Source organism: Notechis scutatus, chromosome 16 (assembly GCF_049901735.1).
Source record: "Notechis scutatus isolate UNSWTSFEM ecotype Mainland chromosome 16, rNotScu1.2, whole genome shotgun sequence".
Taxonomy (NCBI): domain Eukaryota; kingdom Metazoa; phylum Chordata; class Lepidosauria; order Squamata; family Elapidae; genus Notechis; species Notechis scutatus.
The window spans coordinates 2124617-2150384 of NC_142024.1; the positions used below are offsets into that span (position 1 = coordinate 2124617).

The window sequence follows — 25768 nt, forward strand, 5'->3', positions numbered from 1 at the left end:
GGAATGTTAAATCTAGTCTGAACATCTGGCTGATTGTAATAATAATAATAATAATAATAATAATAATAATAATAATAATAATAATAATAATAATAATAATAAATTGATAAATGATAAATGATAAATGATAAAAAGTAATAAAAGTAATAATCGGCATTAACAAATTCAGGGTAAGTCAATTGCAAAACGGCTTTGCTTGCAACGGCTTACAGCCTGTGATGTTACCGCTAATGCTATCCAACAGTGTGTGGGAAACAGTCATACCGTTTTTTCACCGCTGTGGTAACTTTGAACAGTTGCTGAGGGAATTGTCATAAGACGAGGAACACCTGTATATATCAATGGTTTGGTCCATTGGTTGTTGTTGTTTTTTTTTTTTTGAGGGGGGCGGGGTAGACTGAGGTCATTTACGTTCCTAAGATCCACTTAAGAACCTTTCTTCGGTCTGTCGGACCGGTTGCATTACGGACCCTGCTGGAACCAAACCTTCTGTGGTTATTAATAAGTAGTCATATTTCTTGTTATGAAACTCCCAGGTATTTAAGAGGTGCACCCACTGAGACGTACTTCACTCCACGTATTTACTAAGGACGCCTAAATACGGGACGTATGGATAGGCATTGAAAAGTTAAGAGAGCTAAATTGCCCAAACGGCAGGGGGGCTGGTTTAATGGGCCCAAACGCTGACTCTCGAGGGTGTGGGGAAATGCAAGCATCTCGCGGTGCCACGAGGCCGGGCGAAGTCTTCTGACTTGCACTCGTTGTCGTTTGTTGTTGTTTTTATTATTATTATTTTATTTCCCCTCATTCGGCTTTAAGTGGCGGGATCCATTTCATGGAACCGCAAAGCCTCAATGCAGGGATTGGAGGTGAAGTTCTCCAGGAGAGCTTCGAGGGTTGGGCCTTCCTGGAGACTGTAATCCCCTGCTTAAACAACAGAGGGGCGGGAGAAAGAAAGAAAGAAAGAAAGAAAGAAAGAAAGAAAGAAAGAAAGAAAGAAAGAAAGAAAGAAAGAAAGAAAGAAAGAAAGAAAGAAAGAAAGAAAGAAAGAGAAACGAGTTTCTAATCCTCACTGCTGCAAAAATATTCTTGCAAATCTAGAGATAATGACTCTAAAATCCAGAGCATATTGTTTCACTCGGGCAGCGATGTTTCTCTGTGTCCCAGTTTTTCTCTGCTTTCAAAAAGAAAGAAAGAAAGAAGGAAAGAAGGAAAGACAGATAGAGAGAAGGAAGGAAGGAAAGAGAAGAAAGAAAGAAAGAAAGAAAGAAAGAAAGAAAGAAAGAAAGAAAGAAAGAAAGAAAGAAAGAAAGAAAGAAAGAAAGAAAGAAAGAAAGAAAGAACCAAGATTCCTTATAGGTTTTTTATGCTGGAGGAAGATGCGGGGATTGTAATGGAAAGCGAGGACGGCCTTGGGAGACAAAGAAAAGAGAAGCGGCTTAGGAAACAATGAGAGAAAGGAGAGAGGAGCCCCGAGTGGCTTAACAGTCAGAGGAAGAAAGTTAAGGTTAGGGTTAGGGCCCTAATTGATCAGACGGTTAAGAATGGCGGAGGGAAGTTTGTGCTTCCAAATCTGCAGGATTCTGCTAAAGTAGCCTCACAATCTTACGATTAGTGGAAGAGTGGAAGATGTGGAGGGACTTTGCCCATTGAATTGCCAAGAGTTGGACTCAACTGAATAGAGAGCTCAAGGACCCCACAATCCTCCTCCTCCTCCTCCTCCTCCTCCTCCTCCACCTCCTCCTCCTCCTCCTCCTCCTGATCTGACTAGTTCCTTTTGATGCCAATAGCTAACAACCAATTCATGGCTGATCAAAAACAAAGAAGAAGAAAAAATCTATTTTCAAGCCAAACCAACCAGCGGAAGAAAACCTTCAATAAGGGGATAATTTATGACACCTGCCATCATAGCATGATCATTTCCTTTAAAAGAAGAGTGGGGGGGGGGCTTAGATATTTTTGGTGGCTGTCATTCTTATTCTCATTCTCCCCATTGTCTGATGACCGAGGTTGCTTCTGGGTTTAACGTGAGTCATCCAAGGAAACCTTTATTAAAGCTATATAAAGCCAGCATAATGTACGGAATATATAGGTGCACAGAGTGGGTGGAGACCTTTAAAAAAAAAGAGATTTTTCAGCCACGTCCGTTAGAACCACACCAATTTCAGGTCCGTGGCAAGGTCGAAAAGAATTCCATATTTTTTAAAAAAAACAAGGAACCCTTAGAAATTAGGGAAACCCCTGCCAAGCTCATCAGTCAATTGTTCACCAGCTTCTGGAACTAAAATGTGATTTTTGAGATCTAGAAAATTAAATGGGCAGTAATTAGAGGAACATAGTAATGGATAGCGAGTGGGCATACCAACTGAAAGGGAGATCTGCTCCAAATTTATCAAAAGGAGGAGGAGGAGGAGGAGGAGGAGGAGGAGGAGGAGGAGGAGGAGGAGGAGGAGGAGGAGGAGAAGGAGAAGGAGAAGGAGAAGAAGAAAGAAGGAGAAGGAGAGAGGAGGAGGAGGAGGAGGAGGAGGAGGAGAGGAGAAGAGAAGGAGAAGGAGAAGGAGAAGGAAGAAGAGAAGAGAAGAAGAAGAAGAAGAAGAAGAAGAAGAAGAAGAAGAAGAAGAAGAAGAAGAAGAAGAAGAAGAAGAAGAAGAAGAAGAAGAAGAAGAAGAAGAAGAAGAAGATGATGATGATGGAGGAGCAGGAGGAGCTGCTTGGTTGGTTGGTTGGTTTCCTTCCTAGGAAGGAAAGGAACCAAGCTAGAACTAAGGACAAATTTCCTATCAGTGAGAACAATTAATCAGCCTCCAGAGGTTGTAGGTGCTCTAAGACGGGAGGTTTTCAAATGGACAGCCATTTGTCCAGCTCAGTGCTATAGGGACTCCTGCTTGAGCAGAGGGTTGGACTAGAAGACCTCTAGGGTCCCTCCTGGCCCTGTTATTCTCTTCTTTTCTTCCCTAATGGCTACCCATTTTGCAAAACTGTCAGCTCGGGTGTTTTCCAGAGATAGATAGATAGGTTTTCGCCCTCTGTAATAATCACGCAGCTAAGATGTTAGGTTTCTTGTTGGCTGAAATCGACAGGAGATGACTTAGAAAGCAGGTGTTATTCTAATTAGCTATTGTTGGGCTATCAAAAGTCAGAGTTGATTAAAGCTACTAAGTACAAGTGCCGCATTTTATTTCAAAGAATATTATGAAACTCCATGCTGGGGCCTTTTCACTTGGGCTTACCTTCTGAGGTCGCTTAAGAGCCCATGCCAGCAGTAATAAAAACTCAAATCTGCATAAACCTTCGGTGGGTTTTTTTTTTTTTTAATTCAAGCAGAGCCATTTCATTAGAAATATGTTACTTTATGAAATCGGCTTGCCAGCAAGGGGAGAGAGGAAAGAAAAAAAAGGGGGGAAAAAACCCACCCCTGACTTCTTAAGAAATGTGAATGGCATCTCTTTAGTGATTAAACCGAGATTAATGGAAGCTCCCAGTGGTGACTATAAGTCCATTTTATTGCTAATTCATTTAGGTACTATTTCAGATGTACTCGACGAAAATCACCTGCTAGGAACTCGTGTTTTGGCAAGGGAAGATAGCCATTATGGTTGAAATTCCAAATAGGTTTTTTTTTCCCCCTCTCTCTCTTTTTGATTATTATGAAGGAAGCTTTGAAAAGTGTCTTGCATTAGGCAGACATATTGTTTAATGTATTCAATTAGTTAAAAAAAATATAAAAATAAGACAGGCGTCAGGGATGAAATATTCATGGAGCTGTGGTTGGCCTTTTGGCCCCCCAGTTGTGATGCTGGAATATGTTGAATTTCTCCCTCTTTTTTGGGTGGGGGGGGGAAGTTTGCATTTGGAGTTGAGGCCTATAAGGGATTGATTGTCAAAAATAAAATAAAATAAAAGTAGGACATATGAACAAGGAAAAGAAAACACCCGTTTCATTTGGGTGGGTTTGACGTTGCATGAGTCCTGCTGGTGCATTTCTCGTTTTTATTTCAAGTCGCGGAACAAGACGGAACATCGGATTCAATGGCATGGTTTGGAGACCGATGATCTTTTAAAAACTGCTGGGTTTGAAGAACAGATACTGTAGAACCAAGGAGAAGACCTTCTTACCTATAAAAAAGAGGAGGAGGAGGAGGAGGAGGAGGAGGAGGAGGAGGAGGAGGAGGAGGAGGAGAGGAGGAGGAGAGGAGGAAGAAGAAGAAGAAGAAGAAGAAGAAGAAGAAGAAGAAGAAGAAGAAGAAGAAGAAGAAGAAGAAGAAGAAGAAGAAGAAGAAGAAGAAGAAGAAGAAAGGAAGAGAAAGGAGAAGACAAGAAAGAGGAAGAAGAGGAGGAGGAGGAGGAGAAGACAAGAAGGAGGAAAAGGAGAAGGAGAACTCCACACAATAGTTGTGTTCAACCCTCAATTAGGAGGTTTAACTTTTATTTCAGTGCCAAGCAACGACTCAATTTAATCTTTCCCAACATGTATAATATCCAGCTGCGTGGACTTCAAATCCCAGAATCCCACAACCAGACAACTCTGGGAGTTGAAGTCCACACCTCTTTAGGTTTGCTAAGGTGAAGAGACTCTGTCGCAGGGGTTTCATCAAAGGCCTGGAGTCATCGAGGGAAGGGCTTAACGGGACGGGACGCTAGAAGGAAGTCACCGATGAAGTCCTGCCCTGAAGAATGACAGTGAAGCCACGAAGCCAAGACGGACATCGAAGCCAGGGATCCAAACCATAAAGTGAACCCGGAACAGAGAAACAGAAGAGAACATTTGGAACACCTCAAGGAAGTCAACATTTCACTTCCATGAGGTGTTCCAATTGCTTTCTTTGCTCAAGTGACCATTCAAGCCATTTCACACACGAAGCATCTCACGGAATTCATTTGCCCATTGTCTGCACGTCCAGGGGCTTTCCATCAGGAAATAGACTTAAACTTCCCTAAAGTACAAAGAGAGAAGAAAGAAAGAGCGTAGGGTCTCCTGCTTGAGCAAGGGGTTGGACTAGAAGACCTCGCAAGGCCCCCCTCTGTTATTCTGTCTCGTGTAAAGGGTGGGGGTCTTTGCCCTGTTTGCAGCAGAGTATCATTTTGAATAGAGTAAATAGGGATAAAAAGGAAAAGTTAAAATTAAAATTAAACATTCTGCTTGACACATTCTAAAGCAGAATTGTTTAGCATCTTCTATACCGTATTTCCAAAGGATCAAAGCATAGGAGGGAATAAAAAGATAAGTATTTCTTGGCTAGAAAGAATACACACACACACACACACACACACACACACACACACACACAAAATAATATATACATATATTATTTATATTACATGCATGTTGTTTCTCCTTTCTTATTGGGAGAACAGCACACAGCACACAGCACACAGACACACACACACACAGAGAGAAATAAAACTCAGGTAACTAAGATTTGCTTCCAAGATTCCCGCCCCCAATGAGAGTTGGATCTTCACCAATTTTGTGGAAAAAAAGTCCACCTCGTTGTGAAAAGAAGGATCCCAGTAATTTTTTTTTAAAAGAAATTCAATTTTTTTCTTCTTCTTCCCTGCACAAACTTCCCTTCGTTGGTGTCGGTAATCGATTAGGAAAAATGATTTTTTTTTTTCCTAAATCACATTTGGGTGCTGGCGGCCTCCGTAAAATTTCTCTGCGATTTCGCCTCTTCTGCTCGCTACTCCTTACTCCTCTACGACTACCCTGCCATGCCCTTGTTTTACAGACCCGCTAAAGGCACGTGTTAATTATGTTGCCACTGCTGTAATTTCTCCCTGTGGTCCGTTAATTAAGAGGTCACAATCTGAAAGCATGTTTACCCAATAAGCCTTCTTTTTTAATTATCTTAATTGCTCGGATACTGAAAGGGCTGGATTCGCACCCCATGCCCCTCCCCCACCCCTGGCCTTGTCCTCCTTCCCTTGCTGAATTAGCAAACGAGATTATAAATAAATAAACAAATAGATAAGACAAACAAACAAATAAACAAACAAATAAACAAACACCTTACGGGCACCAAGTTGTTAAATGCATGTAAAATGGATGCAATGCCTTGTCGCAAAAATTGCATTTTCAACAGTGGAGCAATAGGAAAATGACAGTTTACGGAGGTTATAAGTTGCAGGTGAATTAAAGAAATATACAGTATATAATAATTCCAATTTGGGATATGTCTTAAAAGTTAGGAGAGTAAGGATTGAAACACAGAAAACTTTAAAATGAGGGTTGATTCATAGGAACACAACTGGCAGATGGGTTTTTTTTTAAAAAAATTGGATTCCGATGGTTTTGCCAGCAAAGCCGTAGGTGAGAACAAGAATGGTTGTTTAATAACTGTTTAGTATTTAATTCCCAGATCGTGGAGTGTCTGGGAATTGTGAAACTTTCTGAAACTCGGGAATTATTGCACCTTTCGCTTCCAACACAGAGTACAAAATTCAAATTCAGTTACCTATTGAAAGGACATGATTGGTTAATAACTGTTTAGTATTTAATTCCCAGATCGTGGAGTGTCTGGGAATTGTGAATCTTTCTGAAACTCGGAATTATTGCACCTTTCGCTTTCCAACACAGAGTACAAAATTCAAATTCAGTTACCTATTGAAAGGACATGATTGGTTAATAACTGTTTAGTATTTAATTCCCAGATCGTGGAGTGTCTGGGAATTGTGAAACTTTCTGAAACTCGGGAATTATCACACCTTTCATTTTCCAACACAGAGCACAAAATTCAAATTCAGTTACCTATTGAAAGCACCTGATTCTCCTTGTTTGCAGTAGACCTCGTATAATAATAGTAATAATAGTAATAATAATAACAACAACATGGCAGTGCCTGGAGACAGCAGACTAGAAGAGAAAGAACTGGAGAAGATAACAAAATGCAAAGAACTGCAAATAGAAAGAGAATGACTATGGCAAAGGCAAGCAAGGGTGGTACCAATAGTCATAGATGCCTTACATATATATATAGATGTCCCAAAACAACTGGAGCACCCCTTGAACACCATTGGTGGCATTGACAAATTTGCCATCGGTCAATTGCAGAAGGCAAGATTGACTTGGAAGAGCTTCCATCCTGCGGCAATATCTGTAACCCCATCAAACATCCAGATTTGCCTATCCTAGGTCCTTGGGAAAGACTCAGTAGGGAGACAGAAATGCCAAAAATCCCAGTCTGAACATCTGGCTGACTGTGTGAATAATAATAATAATAATAATAATAATAATAATAATAATAATAATAATAATGACTTGAATACCCTGATTCTACAAAAAAACACCCTACTTGGAACAGCTTTTATCCTCCGACGCTACCTGAACAGTTCCTAGGTCCTCGGTTAGGACTCGAGATGTTGAGCTACCAACCAGCCCCATATTTGTGGCCCTAAGACCCAGGTAACCAATTATGAATCGACTCTAAAACTGGGCACGAGGGAAGACGGTTTAACAAAGCAAAGAAATATCACCGGCTAATCAGTCAAGTTAAAGAAGCCCAATAAAAATTAGTGGCTTCTCGAGCAACGGAAATTGGATAGGCTGACAAACCATGGTCCGATTTGCTTCGGTTTTTTTTTTTTTTTATTAATCCCCGTTGCAATATAAAAAAAAAGAGAGAGAGAAGCTGGCTTGGTTCAGATGGTGGCGATCTCGGGAGCTGTCTCATATCAAAGTAAAATAAATTAATTAGAAACCACTTAGAAAGCTGGGATGGATGCCTGGGAAGGAAAACAGGGTTTTAATTATTTCCCCCCCACAACACGCAAATGGTTTTTTTTTTTCCCCCTGATGGATTACAGATGGGTGTTTAAGAGTTCATTTGGCCAGTCTCTCTGGAGTGTTTTATCAACGGGGTGCATGACAGCATCGTACCCAGAGCTTCCTGGAACTTAAAAAGAGCCCCTTTAATAAAGATTAAGATGTCAGAGGTCTTGGCTGGCACAAAATCCCAACTTTATTAACTTCTCGTTATCGGCTTGAAAGAGAAAAAAAGAGCTTCTCCCCAATTCCTGTTTGGGCCTCGCCTTGAGTAGCTACAAAAATATTTCCCCCCACACACCCCCGGGCCAATAAAAAGCAATTTTTGGCTACTGGTTTGTAAAAGGGCCAAGCGCAAAATATTATAGAAAGTCGTGGATTTCTCGGAACAGGACGTTCCAACGATGGAATCCACTGGTGGGATTAATTCGTGGGCAGTCCTTGGTTTACAGAGGTTCGTTTAGTGATGGAAGTTACGGCGGCATTGGAAAAAGCGGCTTGTGTCCGTTGTTTCGCATTTATGACTGTCGCAGCATCTCTGTGGTCACCTGATCAGAATTCAGAGTGTGGACAATGGATTTGCACCATGCCTTAATTTTTATTTTTTATTTTTTTTGGTAAGGTGTCCTGCGTCTTTAATTTGCTTTAAGCTTTCAGTGGAAACCCTTTATGGACTTTTTGCTGAAAACAGAGAGTTAAAAAAAAAAAAGCAAGAACTCCCAGTGTCCTAGTGATTGGCCCAAAGGCATCCAGTTGGCTTTCATGGCTAAGGCGGGACTAGAACTCACCGTCTCCTGGTGATTGGCCCAAAGTCACCCAGCTGGCTTTCATGGCTAAGGCGGGACTACAACTCCCAGTCTCCTGGTTTCTAGCCAGTTGCTGTCACCATTAGACCAAGCTATACGCTCCTCTCTTGCAACGACTCTGAGAAGAAGCCTGAGAAATGAAGGACTCTGTTAACCCTGCCCGGAGTTCTCCTGGGGAACTCCTTGCCACCTGATGGAAACCAATTTAAACAGGCCGAGAAGGGGAAGAGATACTACCTCATTGACATCAGAGCAATCCAAAGCTACTAATCTTAGAAACAATGGCTAGACATCCTGGTGGTAAGAGGGTTGCCCACTGAGATTTGTCCCGCTTTCTAAACTCATGGCATCGAAAGCTGGACAAGGAGCCCATGAGGCCGTTCGTTCCCATGGACGCTTATAATTTTTCGAAAGGGTCACGCCACGCCACGCCTGACGTACTCCGAAACCCGCTTATCTCAATCTTTATTTAGTCTTTCCCAAGCGCACACATCTTATCCAGTGAACCAATTGACGAATTAGGTCATAAGAACACAGCCTTATTACCGTGTTTCCCCCGGAAATAAGACTCTGTCTTATATTTATTTTTTGGCCACCCAAAAAGGCACCAGGTCTTATTTTCGATTATTTTCTTATTTCGAAACGGTATAGGGTCTCCTGCTTGAGCTGGGGGTTGGACTAGAAGACCTCCAGGAACCCTTTCAACTCCGTACCTCTTTCCCTGTGACTCTTCCCTAACGTAAAAATCTGGAAGACCTAACCCTGAGCAGGAGGAAGGAGGAGAGAGGGGAGGAAACCTTTAACACACACACACACACACACACTCACACCCCATGGCGTTTCTCCCGCCTCCTGGCATTGCTCAGTTTCTAGGTAGGGCCCTGCCAGGTCTGTCTGGAAACATCTTTTTTTAAACGCCCGACGTGGCATTTTTCTCTCCTCCGATAAGCCGGCCAATTAATAATCGTGGTTTGAAAAGGGCCGAGGAAATGAGAAAGCAAACTCTCCGGGAAGGCATGTTTGCACAGCGTTAAGAGAGTCTCTCTTCACCTGATTAGGTAAACAGGACTATTTGTTGACCTCTGGGGCTATTGAACGACGACACACCGTGAAACCCCCGCCCTTCCTTTCCCCTTCTTCTCCCCCCCTCACCAGCCACCCAAAGCCACTTATTGTAATTGTGGACTTTCATATCTTTGGATAGGGACAACCCCCCCAATTCCAGGGGTTAATTCTCCTCTGGAATGCTGGGAGTTTGGACTGGCTCCTTTGATTTTTGGGGTGGGGTGGTTTAGACTGGGGGCTCTCTTCGGGGAAGGAAAGCCAGCGGGGAGGGACGCCAAGCCAGACGAAGTGGACTTGACGTGGCTAAGCGGGACAGGATTTTTTGTCCTCTTTTTACAAACGTCCTTGCCACCGTCGTTAAGTGAAACATGGGGGGGGGGTGAAGTGAATCTGGGTTCCTCTCCCGGTTGCAAAAGGCGGGATCGTGTGACACCCCTCCCCCCTCCTTGGGATGTGGTAACTGTCATAAATAGGAGTCGGTGGCTGAGAGTCAATGAGATGCTGCAACGGTTGTAAGTGTGAAAAAGCGGTCATTTTCAGGGCCGTCGTAACTTTGGACAGTCACTGAACAATCCTATTCTATTCCATTCAGTTCTCTATTTCCTGTTCTATTTTCTATTCCATTCTATTTTCTATTCTGCTTTCTATTCTATTCTATTCTATTCTATTTTCTATTTTATTCTTCATTTATTCTATTCTATTCTATTTCCTATTCTATTTTCTATTCTGCTTTCTATTCTATTTTCTATTCTATTCTATTCTTCATTTATTCTATTCTATTATATTTTCTATTCTATTCTATTTTATTTTCTATTCTGCTTTCTATTATATTTTCTATTCTATTCTATTCTTAATTTTTTCTATTCTATTCTATTCTATTTTCTATTCTATTCTATTTTCTTTTCTATTCTGCTTTCTATTATGTTTTCTATTCTATTTTATTTTTCATCTATTCTATTCTGTTCTATTCTGTTCTATTCTATTCTATTCTATTCTATTCTATTCTATTCTATTCTATTCTATTCTATTCTATTCTATTCTACAGTATTTTCTATTCTATTCTATTCTATTCTATTCTATTCTATTCTATTCTATTCTATTCTACAGTATTTTCTATTCTATTCTATTCTATTCTATTCTATTCTATTCTATTCTATTCTATTCTATTCTACAGTATTTTCTATTCTATTCTATTCTATTCTATTCTACAGTATTTTCTATTCTATTCTACTCTACTCTACTCTACTGTATTCAGACCTCCAAGTTGCCTTCCAATGCTGTTATTCTATATTTTAACGCCAGCCGAAGGGCGCATCATCTTAATTTTAAGGGAAAAGCGAACACGTCTGTTTGCAAAAATCTCACCAAGGCCGGTGGGGATCCAAGCTTGAAAGACGGTGTATGTGGCGAGGGGGGGTGAGATTTATTCCAAGAAATCAGAGCAGAGGATTTGAGCTGATCTGCTTAGGGGCAAGGAAAAGAAATTGGTGGGGTTTTAAAAAAAAAACCCAAACAAACCCAGAGAGGCCTTGTATAAATTGATGATAGGAAACAGCAGTTCCAGAAGATGGAAGGAAAATCCCAATTTTATGCTTCAGGATATATATATATATTAGGCAAGGCAGCCGTTTTCAACTAGGGCAGTCTGTGGGTTTGCCTTTTGGCTGCTGGTCCCAGGGAAATTCCGGCTCTTTGCCACCTGAATTGCATTTCCAAGGCAAGATTAACGAGAGTTGGAAGGGACCTTGTAGATCATCTAGCCCAACCCCCCCTCTGCCCAAGCGGGAGGCTCTACACCATTTCAGACCGAGGGCAGTGCAGCCTCTTCTTGAAAGCCTCCAGGGATGAAGCTCCCACAACTTCCGAGGGCAACTTCTCTTCCATGGGTTGATTGTTCTTACTGTCAGGAAATTGGAAGGGATTTGGAGCAGGGGTGGGATTCAAATTTTTAACAACCAGTCCTGTGGGTGTGGCTTAGGTGGTGGGCGTGGCTTGGTGGTCATATGACTGGGTGGACGTGGCTTGGTGGTCGTGTTATTGGCTGGGTGTGGGCAACTCAATATCACTCACATTGAGGCACACATCTCCTCGCCTGGCCTCATGACTGTGGGGATGCTGCAACAGTCGTAAGTGTGGAAAAGGGTCATAAGTCACTTTTTCCAGTGCCATTGTAACTGTGAATGGTCCCTCCACACAAGCAAAGTACCAGCAAAGGAGGGGGAAAAAACTCCAGAGAAGTTCCTGAGACAGGAAGTCTAGTCCTGCCAAGAACGTAAAAAGGGTTAACGGAGAGGCAGTTTCTGTAAGCAACACCAGAATGCTTCCTTCCTGCCTTCCTTACAGGATTAGCCCAGTAATTTCTTCTATCAACCGGTTCTCCGAACTGCTTAGAATGTTAACAACCGGTTCTAGCAAATAGGTGTGAACTGGTAGAATCCCACCCCTGCCTTGGAGGGCTTCTAGTCCAACACCCCCCTGTCCAAGCAGGAGACCCTACACCATTTGTCAAAGTTATGATGGCACTGAAAAGTAAGTTTGTGTGTGTGTGTGTGTGTGTGTGTGTGTGAAAGGACAGCTAAGGAGGATGAAGGCTTGTAAGAAGAGACTGGACAGCTGCTTGTCTGGAAGGGTATAGAATCTCTCACTTGGGTAGGGGGAGGGTTGGACTAGATGGCCTCCAAGTTCCCTTCCAACTCTTTGTGATTCTGAAGAATGCTGGGAAGGTGGCAATCTTTTCTGGCTGGATCTGCAAGGGAAGGGATCAGTTTGCAAGGCGGAAGGAATCCCGCCGAAAGGAAGCCAAAGAAGGAGAGGGGGAAAAAAAGGGAAGAGAAATTTAAACCTCAGGCAAAAAAAAAAACAACAACGTGGAATTCTACGCCACAAGATGGAGCTAACCAGGATAGGCGGCCAGATCAGATCCGCACACTCAGGAGGGAGCTGGCAAATGTTCCTTTTCCCAAACTTTTGGTCTTCTTTGCAACTGTGGCATCCCGCTGCCTGTTCAGGAGCAGACATGGAACAAATCTGTTTTTTTTTTTCTTTTCCCACTCCTCTGTTTCTCAACCTTGGTGACTTTTGAAGATGTGCGGACTTCAACTCCCAGAATTCCCCCAGCCCTGGGGAATTCTGGGAGTCGAAGTTCTACATCTTCAAATTGCCAAGGTTGAAATAACAAGGACAACCCAGGCAGAAGTGTGTGTGTGTGTGTGTGAAATTGCAGCATGGCACCGAGATTATTTTTTTGCCCTGCAAAATGACTCCCAAATTGACTTTAAAAAAAAGAAAAAAAAATCTCAGTTAATTTGCAACGGCTAGGAAAACATCTTGGCTTAAACCCCGGTGTCAATTTAAGGCACGGCCTTGTTAAAATAAATAAATAAAGGAAAATAAAGGAGAATAAAACCCCTAAAACGGGTGTTCTGTGCCCGCCAAAGTTTGTTCCGGCCGATTCCCTGTTGTTTTTTTCCCTCTGTTTTTCCCCGCGCCGGCAAAAACCAAGGATGCCAAACTTCTCAGAGGTACTTAGTTGCCATGGCAACCGGAGCTGACCTCCGCATTATTGTTCTCAAGAGGGGAAACTGACTTTACTATATGTTCATTCACTGAATTAATAGACTTCTCGCTCTTTGATTAAGGGCCGAGGGTCGTAATGAAAGAGAAGGGGGAGGAGGAGTGGGGGGGATGATTTTTTTAAAAGAGAGAGAGAGGGAGAGAGAGAGAGAGAGAGGGAGGGGAGGGAGGGAGGGAGGAGAAAGACTATCTCAGACAACTGTCCAGGTTTTCTTTTCTTTTCTTTTTGTTCCAGTATTTATGAGGCTATTCAAAAGGAAGATTATAAGGAGCAACTGAAAGCTGTTCTTTGCGTTGGTTTCATAGAAACCAAACCTCCCGAGCTTTAGGGAAGGAATTACAGAATAACAGAGAAGGAAGGAAGGAAGGAAGGAAGGAAGGAAGGAAGGAAGGAAGGAAGGAAGGAAGGAAGGAAGGAAGGAAATACAGAATAAAAGAGGTGGAAGGGTCCTTAGAGAATAACAGAGAAGGAAGGAAGGAAGGAAGGAAGGAAGGAGGAAGGAAGGAAGGAAGGAAGGAAGGAAGGAAGGAAGGAAGGAAGGAAATACAGAATAAAAGAGCTGGAAGGGTTCTTAGAGAATAACAGAGAAGGAAGGAAGGAAGGAAGGAAGGAAGGAAGGAAGGAAGGAAGGAAGGAAGGAAGGAAGGAAGGAAGGAAGGAAGGAAGGAAATACAGAATAAAAGAGCTGGAAGGGTTCTTAGAGAATAACAGAGAAGGAAGGAAGGAAGGAAGGAAGGAAGGAAGGAAGGAAGGAAGGAAGGAAGGAAGGAAGGAAGGAAGGAAGGAAATACAGAATTATAAAGTTGAAAGGGTCCCTGGAGGTCTTCCAATCCAGCCCTCTGGTCAAGGAGGAGACCCTCTATCATTCCAGACAAATGGCTGTCCAATCTCTTAAAACCTCCAGTGATGCAGCAGCTCACAACTTCTGGTGGAAAGCCATTCCACCAGTTAATCGTTCTCACACAGACGTTCCCCCGGAATTCTCTCCTCGTTTGAAAGAAAACCTGATAGCAAATTTTCTTTTATGAGACCTGAACATTTATTTATTTTGCATAGCCTAATCTTCCATGCTGTCTATGATTCTTCGAGGCTGAATACCCAATACCAATGTTTTTAAAAAGGGGGAAACACACACACACACAGGCTTCAGGTCTGCAGGTTTTCCGCCGATACCCCCGAAATGGCCTTTTATTTGCCTACCAGAGTGAGTTTTTTGGGTCTGCATTTCTGCAAGGTATTATCAGCTCCCCAACGGGACATTCCCACAGCGAAGGCTTCCTAGCCTAGCCCAGGTTAGCATTAAGCCAGCTTAACAAGCTGAGACTTGCTTTGTCCTGAGCTGACCAGCTGAGCACCTGGAGGGAAAATCGCTGGACAACAGAAGCTGTGGAAATGAAAGGATGAAGAGCCAGGAGGTCAGAAATGAACCTGGAGGATCATTTTTTTTTTCCCAGCTAACATTTTTTTAAAAAAAACAAACCAATTATTTTATTAAAAGGCAAAGGTTTCGGGAGCTGCACCTCAGGGGAGATTTTAAAGAAAAAATTATGTCTTTGAGTAAAAGTTGTGAATTGGAGCAGAGGCTGCGGGAACCTTCCTGAAATTTTTGCTGTCCGGCCCTGTGCCTTGGAGAAGGCGTTTGATATAAGAAAAATGGGCTTGAAAATTAGTTTGAAATGCTGTTTGCCTGGACTGTTACATTTTAGACTTCCCCTTCTCCTTCTCTTCCTTCTTCCTTTCCTTCTCTCCTCCCTTCCTTTCTTTCCTCCCTCCCTCCCCTTTTACGCTGTCTTTTCTTCCTTCCTCACTTTTTTCTCCCTTCTTCCCTTCCTCCATGCCTTCCTTTTTTTCTTTCATTCCTTCCTTCCTTCCTCCCTCCCCCTACTCTCCTCCCTTCCTCTCTCCCTCCTTCTCTATCACTCTTTTCCTTTCTTTCCCTTTGCTTTGCTTCCCCTTCCTCCTTCCCTTCTCTTCCCTCTTCCTTCCCCTTCCTTTCCTTTCCCGCACTTCCCTTCTTCTTCCTCCTTTCCTTTCCTTTCCTTCGCTTCCCTACCCTCCTTCTCCTTCTCCTTCCCTTCCTTCTCCCTCCTTTTCTTCCCTTCCTTTCTTTCCTTCCCTTCCCCTCTCCCTCCTTTCCTTTCCTTTCTTTCCCTCTTCTCTTCCTCCTTCCCTTCCTTTTCCTTCCCTTCCTTTCCTTTCCCTCACTACCCTCTTCTTCCTCCTTCCCTTCCTTTTCCTTCCTTCCCTTCCTTTCCTTTCCCTCACTTCCCTTCCCTCTTCCTCCTTCCCTTCCCTTCCTTCCTTTTCCTTCCCTTCCTTTTCCTTCCTTTCCTTTCCTTTCCTTTCCCTCCCTTTCCTTCCCTCTTCCTCCTTTCCTCCCCTTCCCTCTTCCTTTCCCTCCTTCCCTCCCCTTCCTTTCCTTCCTTTCCTCTTCCCTCCTTTCATGCTTTCCAAGGGCACCAGAAACGACACAGCCGCACTTCTCAGGCGAAAGGAATTATTCACCTTGCAATTTGTGCTGGAAAAGGATGAACTCGGAGCCGCTCGGGGGCTTAAAAAGGACCAGACGAATGGCGGGTCCCATAACTGTCTCCTTACTGTTATTATAAACCTCCGGAAAGGCCTCCAGGCGATGTATCCGGGGAGTAATTGCTCCACACATACAGAAAAAAGGACAGTTAAGAGTTCCCCCATCTCGTCCCCAACTGCCTTCCTGACTTATTGGGGTTTGATTTTCATTCTCCGGGGCTGCCATTCATCAATGGCCGGGATCCCACTGGGATTTTTCCCGACTCCGACGTGGCTGGAGGCTCTTTCGGAGGGCCTGGTCCTCCCCGCCGGAGTCTCCGTTCCTTCTCCTTGGGGACGGCCATGTTTATAATGTCCCAATAATGGTTTTCACAAATTATCATAATTCTCAATCCATCATCTTCCTTGGAAACAATGGTTCTTCCGCACCCCATCAAGTATCAGATGGCTGGGATGACCTACAGACGGGCGGGAGGGGGGCATGGCTGGGGCGGAGGGGGGACACACATAAATAGAAAGAGATTTATGGACTGCGCAGCTCGGGATGCTTTTCTTTTTCTTTTCTTCCCCCCAGTGGCAAAAATCTGGATGGGTTTTGTTTTTTTTGTTTTTAAAAAAAATCTTTTCTTGAGCTGCCAAGGTGTCGTTTGGTAAGGAACTCGGCTGAGGAGGCCAATTGGAATGAGAAATAGTATGAACACACACACACACACACGGAAAAACTGTTTCGGGATGATAGGAAGTTGTGCTCATTTCTTGAAGCAGGGTTCTTAGGGTGCTACTGAGAAAAAGAAGGACAAAATGCAGAATTTGTAATATCAAAGGGACTTCTCCATTCCTCTTGACTTTGTGTTTGAATATTTTTTTCTCCCTTGAAAGTACTTAAATGAAATGTATACAGGTAGCCCTTAACTTATTACCATAATTGATCCCAAAATTTACATTGCTAATTGAGATCTATCTCTTTATCTATCTATCTATCTATCTATCTATCTATCTATCTATCTATCTATCTATCTATCTATCTATCTATCTATCTATCTATCTATCTATCTATCTATCTATCTATCTATCTATCTATCATCTATCATCTATCTGTCTATCTGTCTATCTATCTGTCTATCTATCTATCTATCTATCTATCTATCTATCTATCTATCTATCTATCTATCTATCTATCTATCTATCTATCTATTATCTATCTATCTATCTATCTATCTATCTATCTATCTATCTATCTATCTATCTATCATCTATCTATCTATCTATCTATCTATCTATCTATCTATCTATCTATCTATCATCTGTATCTATCCATCTATCTATTTAATCTATCATCATCTATCCATCCATTTTCCATCATCCCATCCTCTCTCTCTCTCTCTCTCTCTCCTTTACTCTTTTAATTTATTCTTACTAATGGAGATATCCACTAGAAATAAAATAAAATAAATGTTAATCTTGCCTGTGTTTCTATTCTCTCTCTCTCTCTCTCTCTCTCTCTCTCTTAGTCTTTTGTTCTCATGGATGAAGACTCCCTGGAAAAATCAGAAAAGAAATCCAGATCTCGTGCCTGTGTGTGTGTGTGTGACTGAGCCAAAGGCCTGTCTCATTGGAGGTTGATAAGACTGTGACAGCGTTTTAATAACGTGGCCCATCTATTTTAGCGGGTCCTTAACATGCCTCTTTATTCGTCCCCAAAGCCCCCTTCAGCCAAAACCCTTTTATTCCCGTCTCCTCGGCCTGCTCTCTGGGGAGGCTGGGGTCGGCTAAGAGTGATAGATAGATAACTCTATAGATTATCTTTCACAGATGTTTTCTCTCCAGTAGCCCCTTCGGCAATTCCCTCTAAGTAAACAGAGACGGAAAGGGGGGGGGGTAGTGGAGAAAGAGATCTCCCCAAATCCCTTTCAGAGGAAGGAGAAAATAGAATAAAATAAAGCAGATTTTTTTCCCCCTCCCATCCCAAGCCAGACAGATAGAAAAAGTTCCTTTCAATCTTCGTTTCATTTACGGGCAAGAACAACTTGCTAACATGGAAGGTTCTTACTACGAAAGGGTTTATCCCAGAAACCTAGGGTTGGAAGGGACCTTAGAGGTCTTCTAGTCCAACCCCCGACCAAGGCAGGAGGCCTTATATCATCCGGTGGTCCAATCTTTTCTTGAAGACCACCGGTGATGGAGCCTTAGAAACCCACCTCTTGTATAAGTTCTTCTGGAAAAGATTTCACCACAGAGTTGTTTTGGGATTTGGGGAAGGAAGGAACCAACTTCAAATCCGGCATATTAGACATGCAGTGGTCCTAAGATCTCCATCGTGGCAACTCCAGCAAAGGCCAACATGGAAGAGAACTTCCAAAATGGGCTTTTGGTCCAAGATATGGACTGAGGAGTCTGGCAAGGATTCATCACACTATAAAAAAGAGGTTGAGGCTCTAGAAAAAGGGCAGAGAAGAGCAACCAGGATGATTAGGCGACTGGAGGCTAAAACACACGATGAATGGTTGCAAGAACTGGGCTTGGCTAGTCTAGGGAAGAGAAGGACCAGGGGAGACAGGAGAGCAGCCTTCCAATATTTGAGGGGCTGCCCCAGAGAGGAGGAAGGGGGTCAAGCTATTCTCCAAGGACCTGAAGACCAGACAAGGAACAATGGATGGAAACTGGTCAAGGAGAGATTCAACCTGGAAATAAGGAGAATTTTTCTGACGGTGAGAGCAACCAACCCATGGAACAGAAGTTGCCTTCAGAAGTTGTGGGAGCTTCATCCCTGGAGGCTTTCAAGAAGAGACTGGACTGCCATCTGTCAGAAATCATGTAGGGTCTCCTGATTTGGGGGGGGGGGTTGGACTAGATGACCTCCAAGGCCCCTTCCAACTCTGTGAATCTGAATTCTCATCCAACTGAAGATGCTTCTTGGATGAGAAGCGAAATGTCTTTAAATAAAAATAAAATAAACCAACTCCAGTTGCCTTTTGAAAAAGCAACAAGCATGACCTGGATGATGGAGAACCGCCCCCATAAACCCCCCGACGCCGCTTCTTTGCTATGTGTTTAGGCTACAGCCTGGCTCAAATATTAAGGATTTTTGATGTTTTATGTTTTTGGGAAGCAAGAAGGATGGGGACCGAGGCAGAATCATGAAACACGGGTCCACAACAGGTTCCCCAAACTGGCCTGGCTCCCCCACACACAAAAGAGTTTTAAGAACCCCCAAAGCAAAATAATACGTTTGCTTTGGGATGTTGTGAATGTAAAAGGGTGGCGGGGAAGTTTTTCCAGTGCGTGAGATATTTCATAAAATAGGCAAGCATGCATTTCTCTCGATGGGAACGTCTAAACTCCCATATATCTCTCGTCCCTGCGTAACTCTGGCCCAGAGGCACGTCCCATGAGTTATGGAGATGCACAGGGTAAAAAGTTCAACCGTGTTCCTTTTTTTTTTTTTCCAATTCATGACCCCCAAATTCAGTTTCTGAAAGGGTTGGTTTATGGGCCACCTCTGGGGAGAAAGGAAGAGAGAAGATCTCTGTGCGCTGGGGCAGAGGTGCATCTGCGCACGGCTTCACAAACTGCCATCCAGAGCCAGGCGCATCTAGATTATCACCATCTCGGAAAGTGTCATTCCAAAGTAGCCAGAAGGAAAGAGAAGCCGCCGTGGTTTTCCACCCCAAATTACTGTGTTGGGCTCCACGCCAACCGCTCGCTGCCAATACTTAGAAAAGCGAATTTGGGTGCAAAAATGGAATTAACGAGAAACTGGATCCGGAGTGTCTTTTCCTTTAGGATATGAACAGTGATATGTGATAGAAGAGAAGATTTGTAGCTCTGTGCACTGATGGCGTTACCTAGTTTGGTAATTGGGTATTGGGTTCGTCTAATACACAAGCCTGATGATGGCAGATGAGATTCTGCCGAAACGTCACTACAACTTTAAAAGCACAACTATAATGACGTGGGAAAATACCCGAACAAAGCTGAATACCATATAACACATTATATATACACACCAAAAAATTGTTTTATTAATTCATGCATTTAATACTTAAATAAAAGACTGGGTGAAACCAGGTTTACTAAGCAGTGACCGTGAGAGGGATTTTAGTGGAGTTTCTGGTGAGTTATGTGATTCTTATTATTTGGGAATTAATCCCCTTGGAGGCTAGTGGCTATGCGATCTGATTTTCTCAATGGCTCTCCCTTGCAAGCGCCGAGTGGATTGTTTATCTAGCTTGCCACATTTTTACCAGGTGTGAAATGCTCTTGGCTGAACGCCCAGAAGTCCAATTAAGCCTATTAAGAGCTCTCCCTTGCTGCTTGTCTTTCTCAGGTTAATTGGGGGCTCTCCGAGCCCCGCAGAGTCTTAGCTAGGGGGTCTTCCAAGCCCCTGCAATCCCCGCAGCAGCCCACCTCTGAATTATGTGTGGGGAAGACCGGGGAATGCTGAAAAAGTCTTTGCCACAGAAGGAAAGTTGAGTATTTGCACTTCTGAATCAAGTTGGAGAACAACTGAGCTTCACCCGACAGTCTAAAGCCTACAAACAGGGGGATCGCACGGAAAGCACACAAAAATGTCACGCCAATCGAGAGGACCGACTCAGGGAGGCAAAGAATCCACCCAGTTGCCGCAAACGGCGAGAAGACGGTATAATAAAATGGAAGAAACAAATAAAAGCAAGTCCAGCCAAATTCTGCCATTGCTAAGCCGGTAAGGAGACAGCCCCCCGCCCCGCTTGCAATTAAAGCCATTTCAAAATAAATCAAATTCAATTTGAATTTCCACCAGAACCAAAGACTAAAATCACGCAGCTTTGGGGAATTTTCGACCTTACCTTTTTGAGGCAGCCATCCTGCAGGCCCGTCTCGGTATCGGTGAGCATTTGCTGGAAGGAAAAAGAAGGGGGGGAAAAAAAAGACACCATCAGTTGATAGCTTGGGACGGAGAGACATTTTGTAAGCCGTGTTCGAATCCAACCAGGTTACAAAGGGGAGGATTTTGGACCTCTAAATACCCCTCCCCACCGTTGCAATCTCTGGGGGTGCCCCTGTCTCCCCAGCACTCCAAGAGCCAGGAGAAAAGGGTTGCAACATTTTTTCCCCCGCCTCGGTTGTCTCCATAAGGCTTGTAAGATGAGAAGGCTGCCCAATTTTAGGTAGGAAATAAGTACAGGTAGTCCTTGACTTATAATAGCTCATTTAGGGACCGTTTCAAAGTTACGACAGCACTCAAAATAAAGTGACTTAGGACCGTTATTCATGGTGATGACCCTTTGTAGCATCCTCAAAGCCATTCGTGCGGAATATTATTTTAGAATAGAATGGAATGGAATGGAATAGAATAGAACAGAATTAGAATAGAATAGAATATATGGAAATAATAGAATAGAAATAGAAATAGAATAGAATGGAATAGAAATAGAAATAGAAATAGAATAGAAATAGAATAGAAATGGAATGGAATGAATGGAATAAAAATAGAAATAGAAATAGAAATAGAAATAGAATAGAAATAGAATAGAAATAGAAATAGAATAGAAATAGAATAGAATGGAATGGAATGGAATGGAATGGAATGGAATGGAATGGAATAGAATAGAATAGAATAGAATAGAATAGAATAGAATAGAATAGAATAGAATAGAATAGAATAGAATAGAATAGGAATAGGAATAGAAAGAAATAGAATAGAAATAGAAATAAAATAGAAATACAAAATAAAATAGAATAGAATAGAATAGAATAGAATAGAATAGAATAGAATAGAATAGAATAGAATAGAATAGAATAGAATAGAACAGAACAGAATTCTTTATTGGCCGAGTGTGATTGGACACACAAGGAATTTGTCTTGGTGCAAATGCTCTCAGGGTCCATAAAAGAAAAGATACATTCATCAAGAGTCAAGAATCATCAGGTGCAACACTTAATAATAGTCATAGGGTACAATAAGCCATCAAATCATACTCGGAAACAGTCCATATAAATCATAAGGATACAGGAGACAAAGTTACAGTCCTACAGTCACAAGTGAAGGGGGGAGAGGTGATAAGGAGTGATGAGAAGATTAATAGTGATAGTAGTGCAGACTTTGTAAATAGTTGGACAGAGTTAAGGGAATTATTTGTTTAGCAGAGTGATGCTGTTGGGGAAAAATTGCAGGCTAAATTGCCCGGCATGGCCACTGCAAGCGGATGGGACCAGTTTGATGGAGCAAGGGGGAACGGTGGTTTGGGGCGTGGAAAAGGGACTCTGCCCTTGGCTGGCCTGCCCAGACAGGATATCCAGGAATGGAAGAATTGCTGGAGCCAGATTTTTGCCAAAGCATCTCCGCGAAAATGGACTGCGAAAATTGGCTTTCCAAAGTCCACCGAAGCAATTCAATCGGAAGGGAGCTGGAAGGGGCCTCGGAGGTCCTCTAGTCCGACCCCCTGCAGCGTTTCCTGGTGGAACGAGGGTCTTTCTTTGGTTTGGCGAAGGGGCCTTCTCCCCTTTTCCTGCTCCTTGGCCCATGGAGAGAAGGGCGGTCGGATTTTACACCTTGGCCAGGGGAATTTTACATTGGCAGGCTCAGAAAGTTAGTGAAAGTTAACAGTTGAACTAAAGTTCAAGTTAGTTACAGCGAAGTTATTTACACTTAATCCTCCAGGGAAAGATGGAAGGCAAATGAGGTCCAGGCAGAAGAAGGACATCAGGGCTTCAAGATCTAAGGGACCGGTTTGGACAAAACTCAGCAGCAATTGTTTTTGCGGCTGTTGATTAAAATAGGATTGCCTATAGATATGGTGGAAGAAGGAGAAGAAGAAGGAGGTGGTGGAGGAGGAGGAAGGAGAAGAAGAAGGAGGAGGAGGAGGAGGAGGAGGAGGAGGAGGAGGAGGAGAAGAAGGAGGAGGAGGAAGAAGAAGGAGGAGGAGGAGAGAAGAGGAGGAGGAGGAGGAGAAAGAAGAAGAGGAAGAAGAAGAAGAAGAGGAGGATGAGGAAGAACAGGAGGAAGAAGAAGATGAGGAAGAGGAGGAGGAAGTTTTTGCAGGCCCAGATCAGGCTGCTAAAAATAAATAAATCTCATTTCCCCCCCGCTCCTCCCTCCTTCCGTGTTGGAAACCAGAAAGCATTTGGGCTGTTTGAGATTTCTTTTTTTTAATTTAATTTTATTTTTTTGCAATTCCTCCCCACTTTTGGGTAACTGAACATGTCAGGAGACGCCATGTGAATCTTTTTGAAGCACAGTTTACGAGTTGGCATGCCCCGTCTGCATTTAGCCCTAATTTGATTACATTCTCCCAGACAGATCACAATGATTTGTGTAAATAGTAATATTACCCAGTCATCCCCGTGCGCACTCAAATAAATCGTTAGGCCGTCTTGTGTGTGTGTGTGTGTGTGTGTGTGTGTGTGTGTTTTCCACCAGGGAAATACAAAGGGGAAGGCGATTTAAAAATAAAAAAATAATATAAAATAAGGATGCCAAACAGCTGTTTCTCTTTCTCCTGGTCTCTCAGATTGAGTTTGGGAGGGAGAAAAAAAAAAAGAAAAGAGAAGGGTAGTTGTGAGATTTGGCGACAACACACAACTCTCCGCTGGCACGGAGCCTGATTTTCTGCTGGAAATCTTCTTAGAATCGCGGAATTCAGGTCAGGTGAAGCCCAGGTTTTTTTCGATGATGGTTTCGTCGAACTAACCACCCTTTCTGAGTTTATACACAGCATTTAAGCCACCGCGGGCAAGAAAATTGTCTGACTGCGAAGTAGAATGGCTTGACTCTAGAGGTTGTGGTTGGTTCCATCGTTGGAGGTTTTTCAGCAAGAGGTTGGACAACCATTGGGTTTGGGATGCTACGGGGTTCCCGCCCCGGGGGATGGACTAGAAGACCTCTGAGGTCCCTTCCCAGCCCTCTGATTCTATAACTGTGGCAGGAAAGGGACAGGAGGAAGCAAGACATGTCACAACATCCGTCCCTTTTTTAAAAAAAAACAACTGTGCCTTTCTCCGGCGACGCTTAAAAAAAGGTTGATTTTTTTTTTTAATATCTGGAGCTCCGAATCTGACTTTAATAAAGCAAAGTAGGGAATAAATTAAAGGGTGAAAGGGTTGGGCAGGCCCTTCCATTCATTCTCCAGCAACCTTTTCCGTGGGAGGAGTGACCTCAGTATTGACAAAGGGATAAAAAGGGAGATGGATTTCTTCGATTGCTTGGGAGAGTCTGTTGGTTAAGATTATCTGTAATCCGAATACCTTGTTTTCCCGAAAATACGACCTACCCTGAAAGTAAGCCCTAGCTTGATTTTTTTTACACGTGTGCCCAATATAAGCCCTACCCAAAATAAGCCCTAATCAAGATCCCACCCACTCCAGAGTGGACAGGTAAAATTTAAGCAAAGGGTGAGGATGGAGGAGGCGGAGCTACCCTACTGCTTACCTTTGGACAGGTGTAGCCAGGCCTCGCACACCCCGACACCTGCCTTGCTAGCCCATTTCTTCTGCAGCCGGCAAGGCCTCTGGAGCTCAGAACAAAGCTCAGGATCGATCCTATCGGCTGTAGAGGCCTTCAGGAAAGCCTTGCTAGCCGCAGAAGAAGAAGTTTCCGAAGGCCTCCGACAGTGAAAAGGAGGCCAGGGGGCAACGCATGCAAGTGAGGTTGGTCAGTGGATGACGTCCCCCTGAAAATAAGACCTGGCGGCAAAAAAATTTGGTGGCAAAATATATATATATATATAAGGCAGGGTTTTATTTTGGGGGAAATGCGGTATCTAAATGAGGAATGTCGTATTTCTTTGGGGTTATGAATGCTGGAAGTGCTGTGCTGGATTTAGGCGAAAGAAATGGTCTTCTAGGATAACTTGGCTGCTTGAGAAGCTCGAATCCTTAAGGAGGCGCGGAAAAATAAACCCAGAGAAGAAGTGATCAAGGAGAGAAGCCACTTGGAAGTAAGGAGAATTTGGATAAGGATGAGAACAATTAACCAGTGGAATGGCGTAAGAAGAGATCGGAGAACCATTTGTCTGAAATGCGGGTAGAGGGTTTCCTGTTTGAGCAAGGGGTTGGACTGGATGACCTCCAAGGCCCCTTTCCAACTCTGTTATTCTGTATTTCTAAAATCCCAGATCAAGGAACCAGTGGGCAGACTTGCCTTCAGAAGTTGTGGGTGCTCCATCACTGGAGGCTTTCAAGAAGGGACTGGGACAGAAATGGTACAGGGCCGTGATGGTGAACCTAAGGCATGTGTGCCACAGGTGGCGCCGCAGAGCCATTTATGCCGGCACGCAAGCCGCGGGCAAACTTACCTCACTGCACAGGCGTGCGCCTCACAACTGACTTTGCCCCCGAGGCTCGAGGAAAGCCTTTGCAGGCCGAAAAATAGGCCCGTTTCGTCACTTCCTGTATTTCCGGAAATACTGGAAATGACGAAACGGGCCCATTTTTCGGCCTGCAAAGGCTGCAGAAGTTTTCCACAAGCCTCTGGGAGGCCGAAAAAGGCCTCAAAGAGGCTGAAAATCAGCTGGGATGCGCAGTGCAGGTAAGAAGGGTAGGGGTGGGGATTACGCGCGCAGGGGTCAGGGGCGCGCACGCATTGCCTTCTGGGTGCTGGCCCGCAAGCACGTGCAGAGTTTTTGGCCAAAAAGAAGCCCAAAAAGTTAGCCCCCACTGGTAGAGGGTCTCCTGCTTGAGCAGGGGTTGGACTAGAAGACCTCCAAGGTCCCTTCCAACTCTTGTTATTTGATATTTCCCAGGCTGTTCTTTTTTTTTTTTCCTTTTCTTTTCCTTCTAAATTGTCTGACAACTTAATCTGGCTTGATACCTTGACAGAAAAGATGGAGAATGTCAGATTGATACCCACCAGCGTCCCCCCCCCCCAAAAAAAACCCCACCTCTCTCTCACAAGGTCTGACTTGGCCTGTCCAGGCGGCCGAATGAATTGACTCCCTTTCTCCGGATCAAGCAAGCAGCATCCGGAGAGTGACACAAATCAAATCGTCTGCTATCTGTCACTTTGAAAAGTCCCAGCGAAGCGGAAAAGATAAAACTTTTGCCGGCCTACTA

The 25768-nt window shown here is 43.5% G+C and overlaps 1 protein-coding gene and 1 long non-coding RNA gene across 2 annotated transcripts in view; one reads left to right on the top strand and one right to left on the bottom strand.

Moving 5' to 3' along the window:
• PRDM16 (PR/SET domain 16) overlaps positions 1-25768 on the bottom strand; it is a 132799-nt gene that overhangs the window by 72947 nt on the left and 34084 nt on the right. The window contains 1 exon segment of the mRNA XM_087944701.1: positions 20566-20616. Within this exon segment, the coding sequence (XP_087800827.1) occupies positions 20566-20616 (51 nt within the window).
• Positions 959-21684, top strand: LOC148129377 (uncharacterized). The gene is made up of 2 exons (XR_015745516.1): positions 959-1058; positions 21527-21684. It is a non-coding gene; the product is annotated as an uncharacterized LOC148129377 (long non-coding RNA).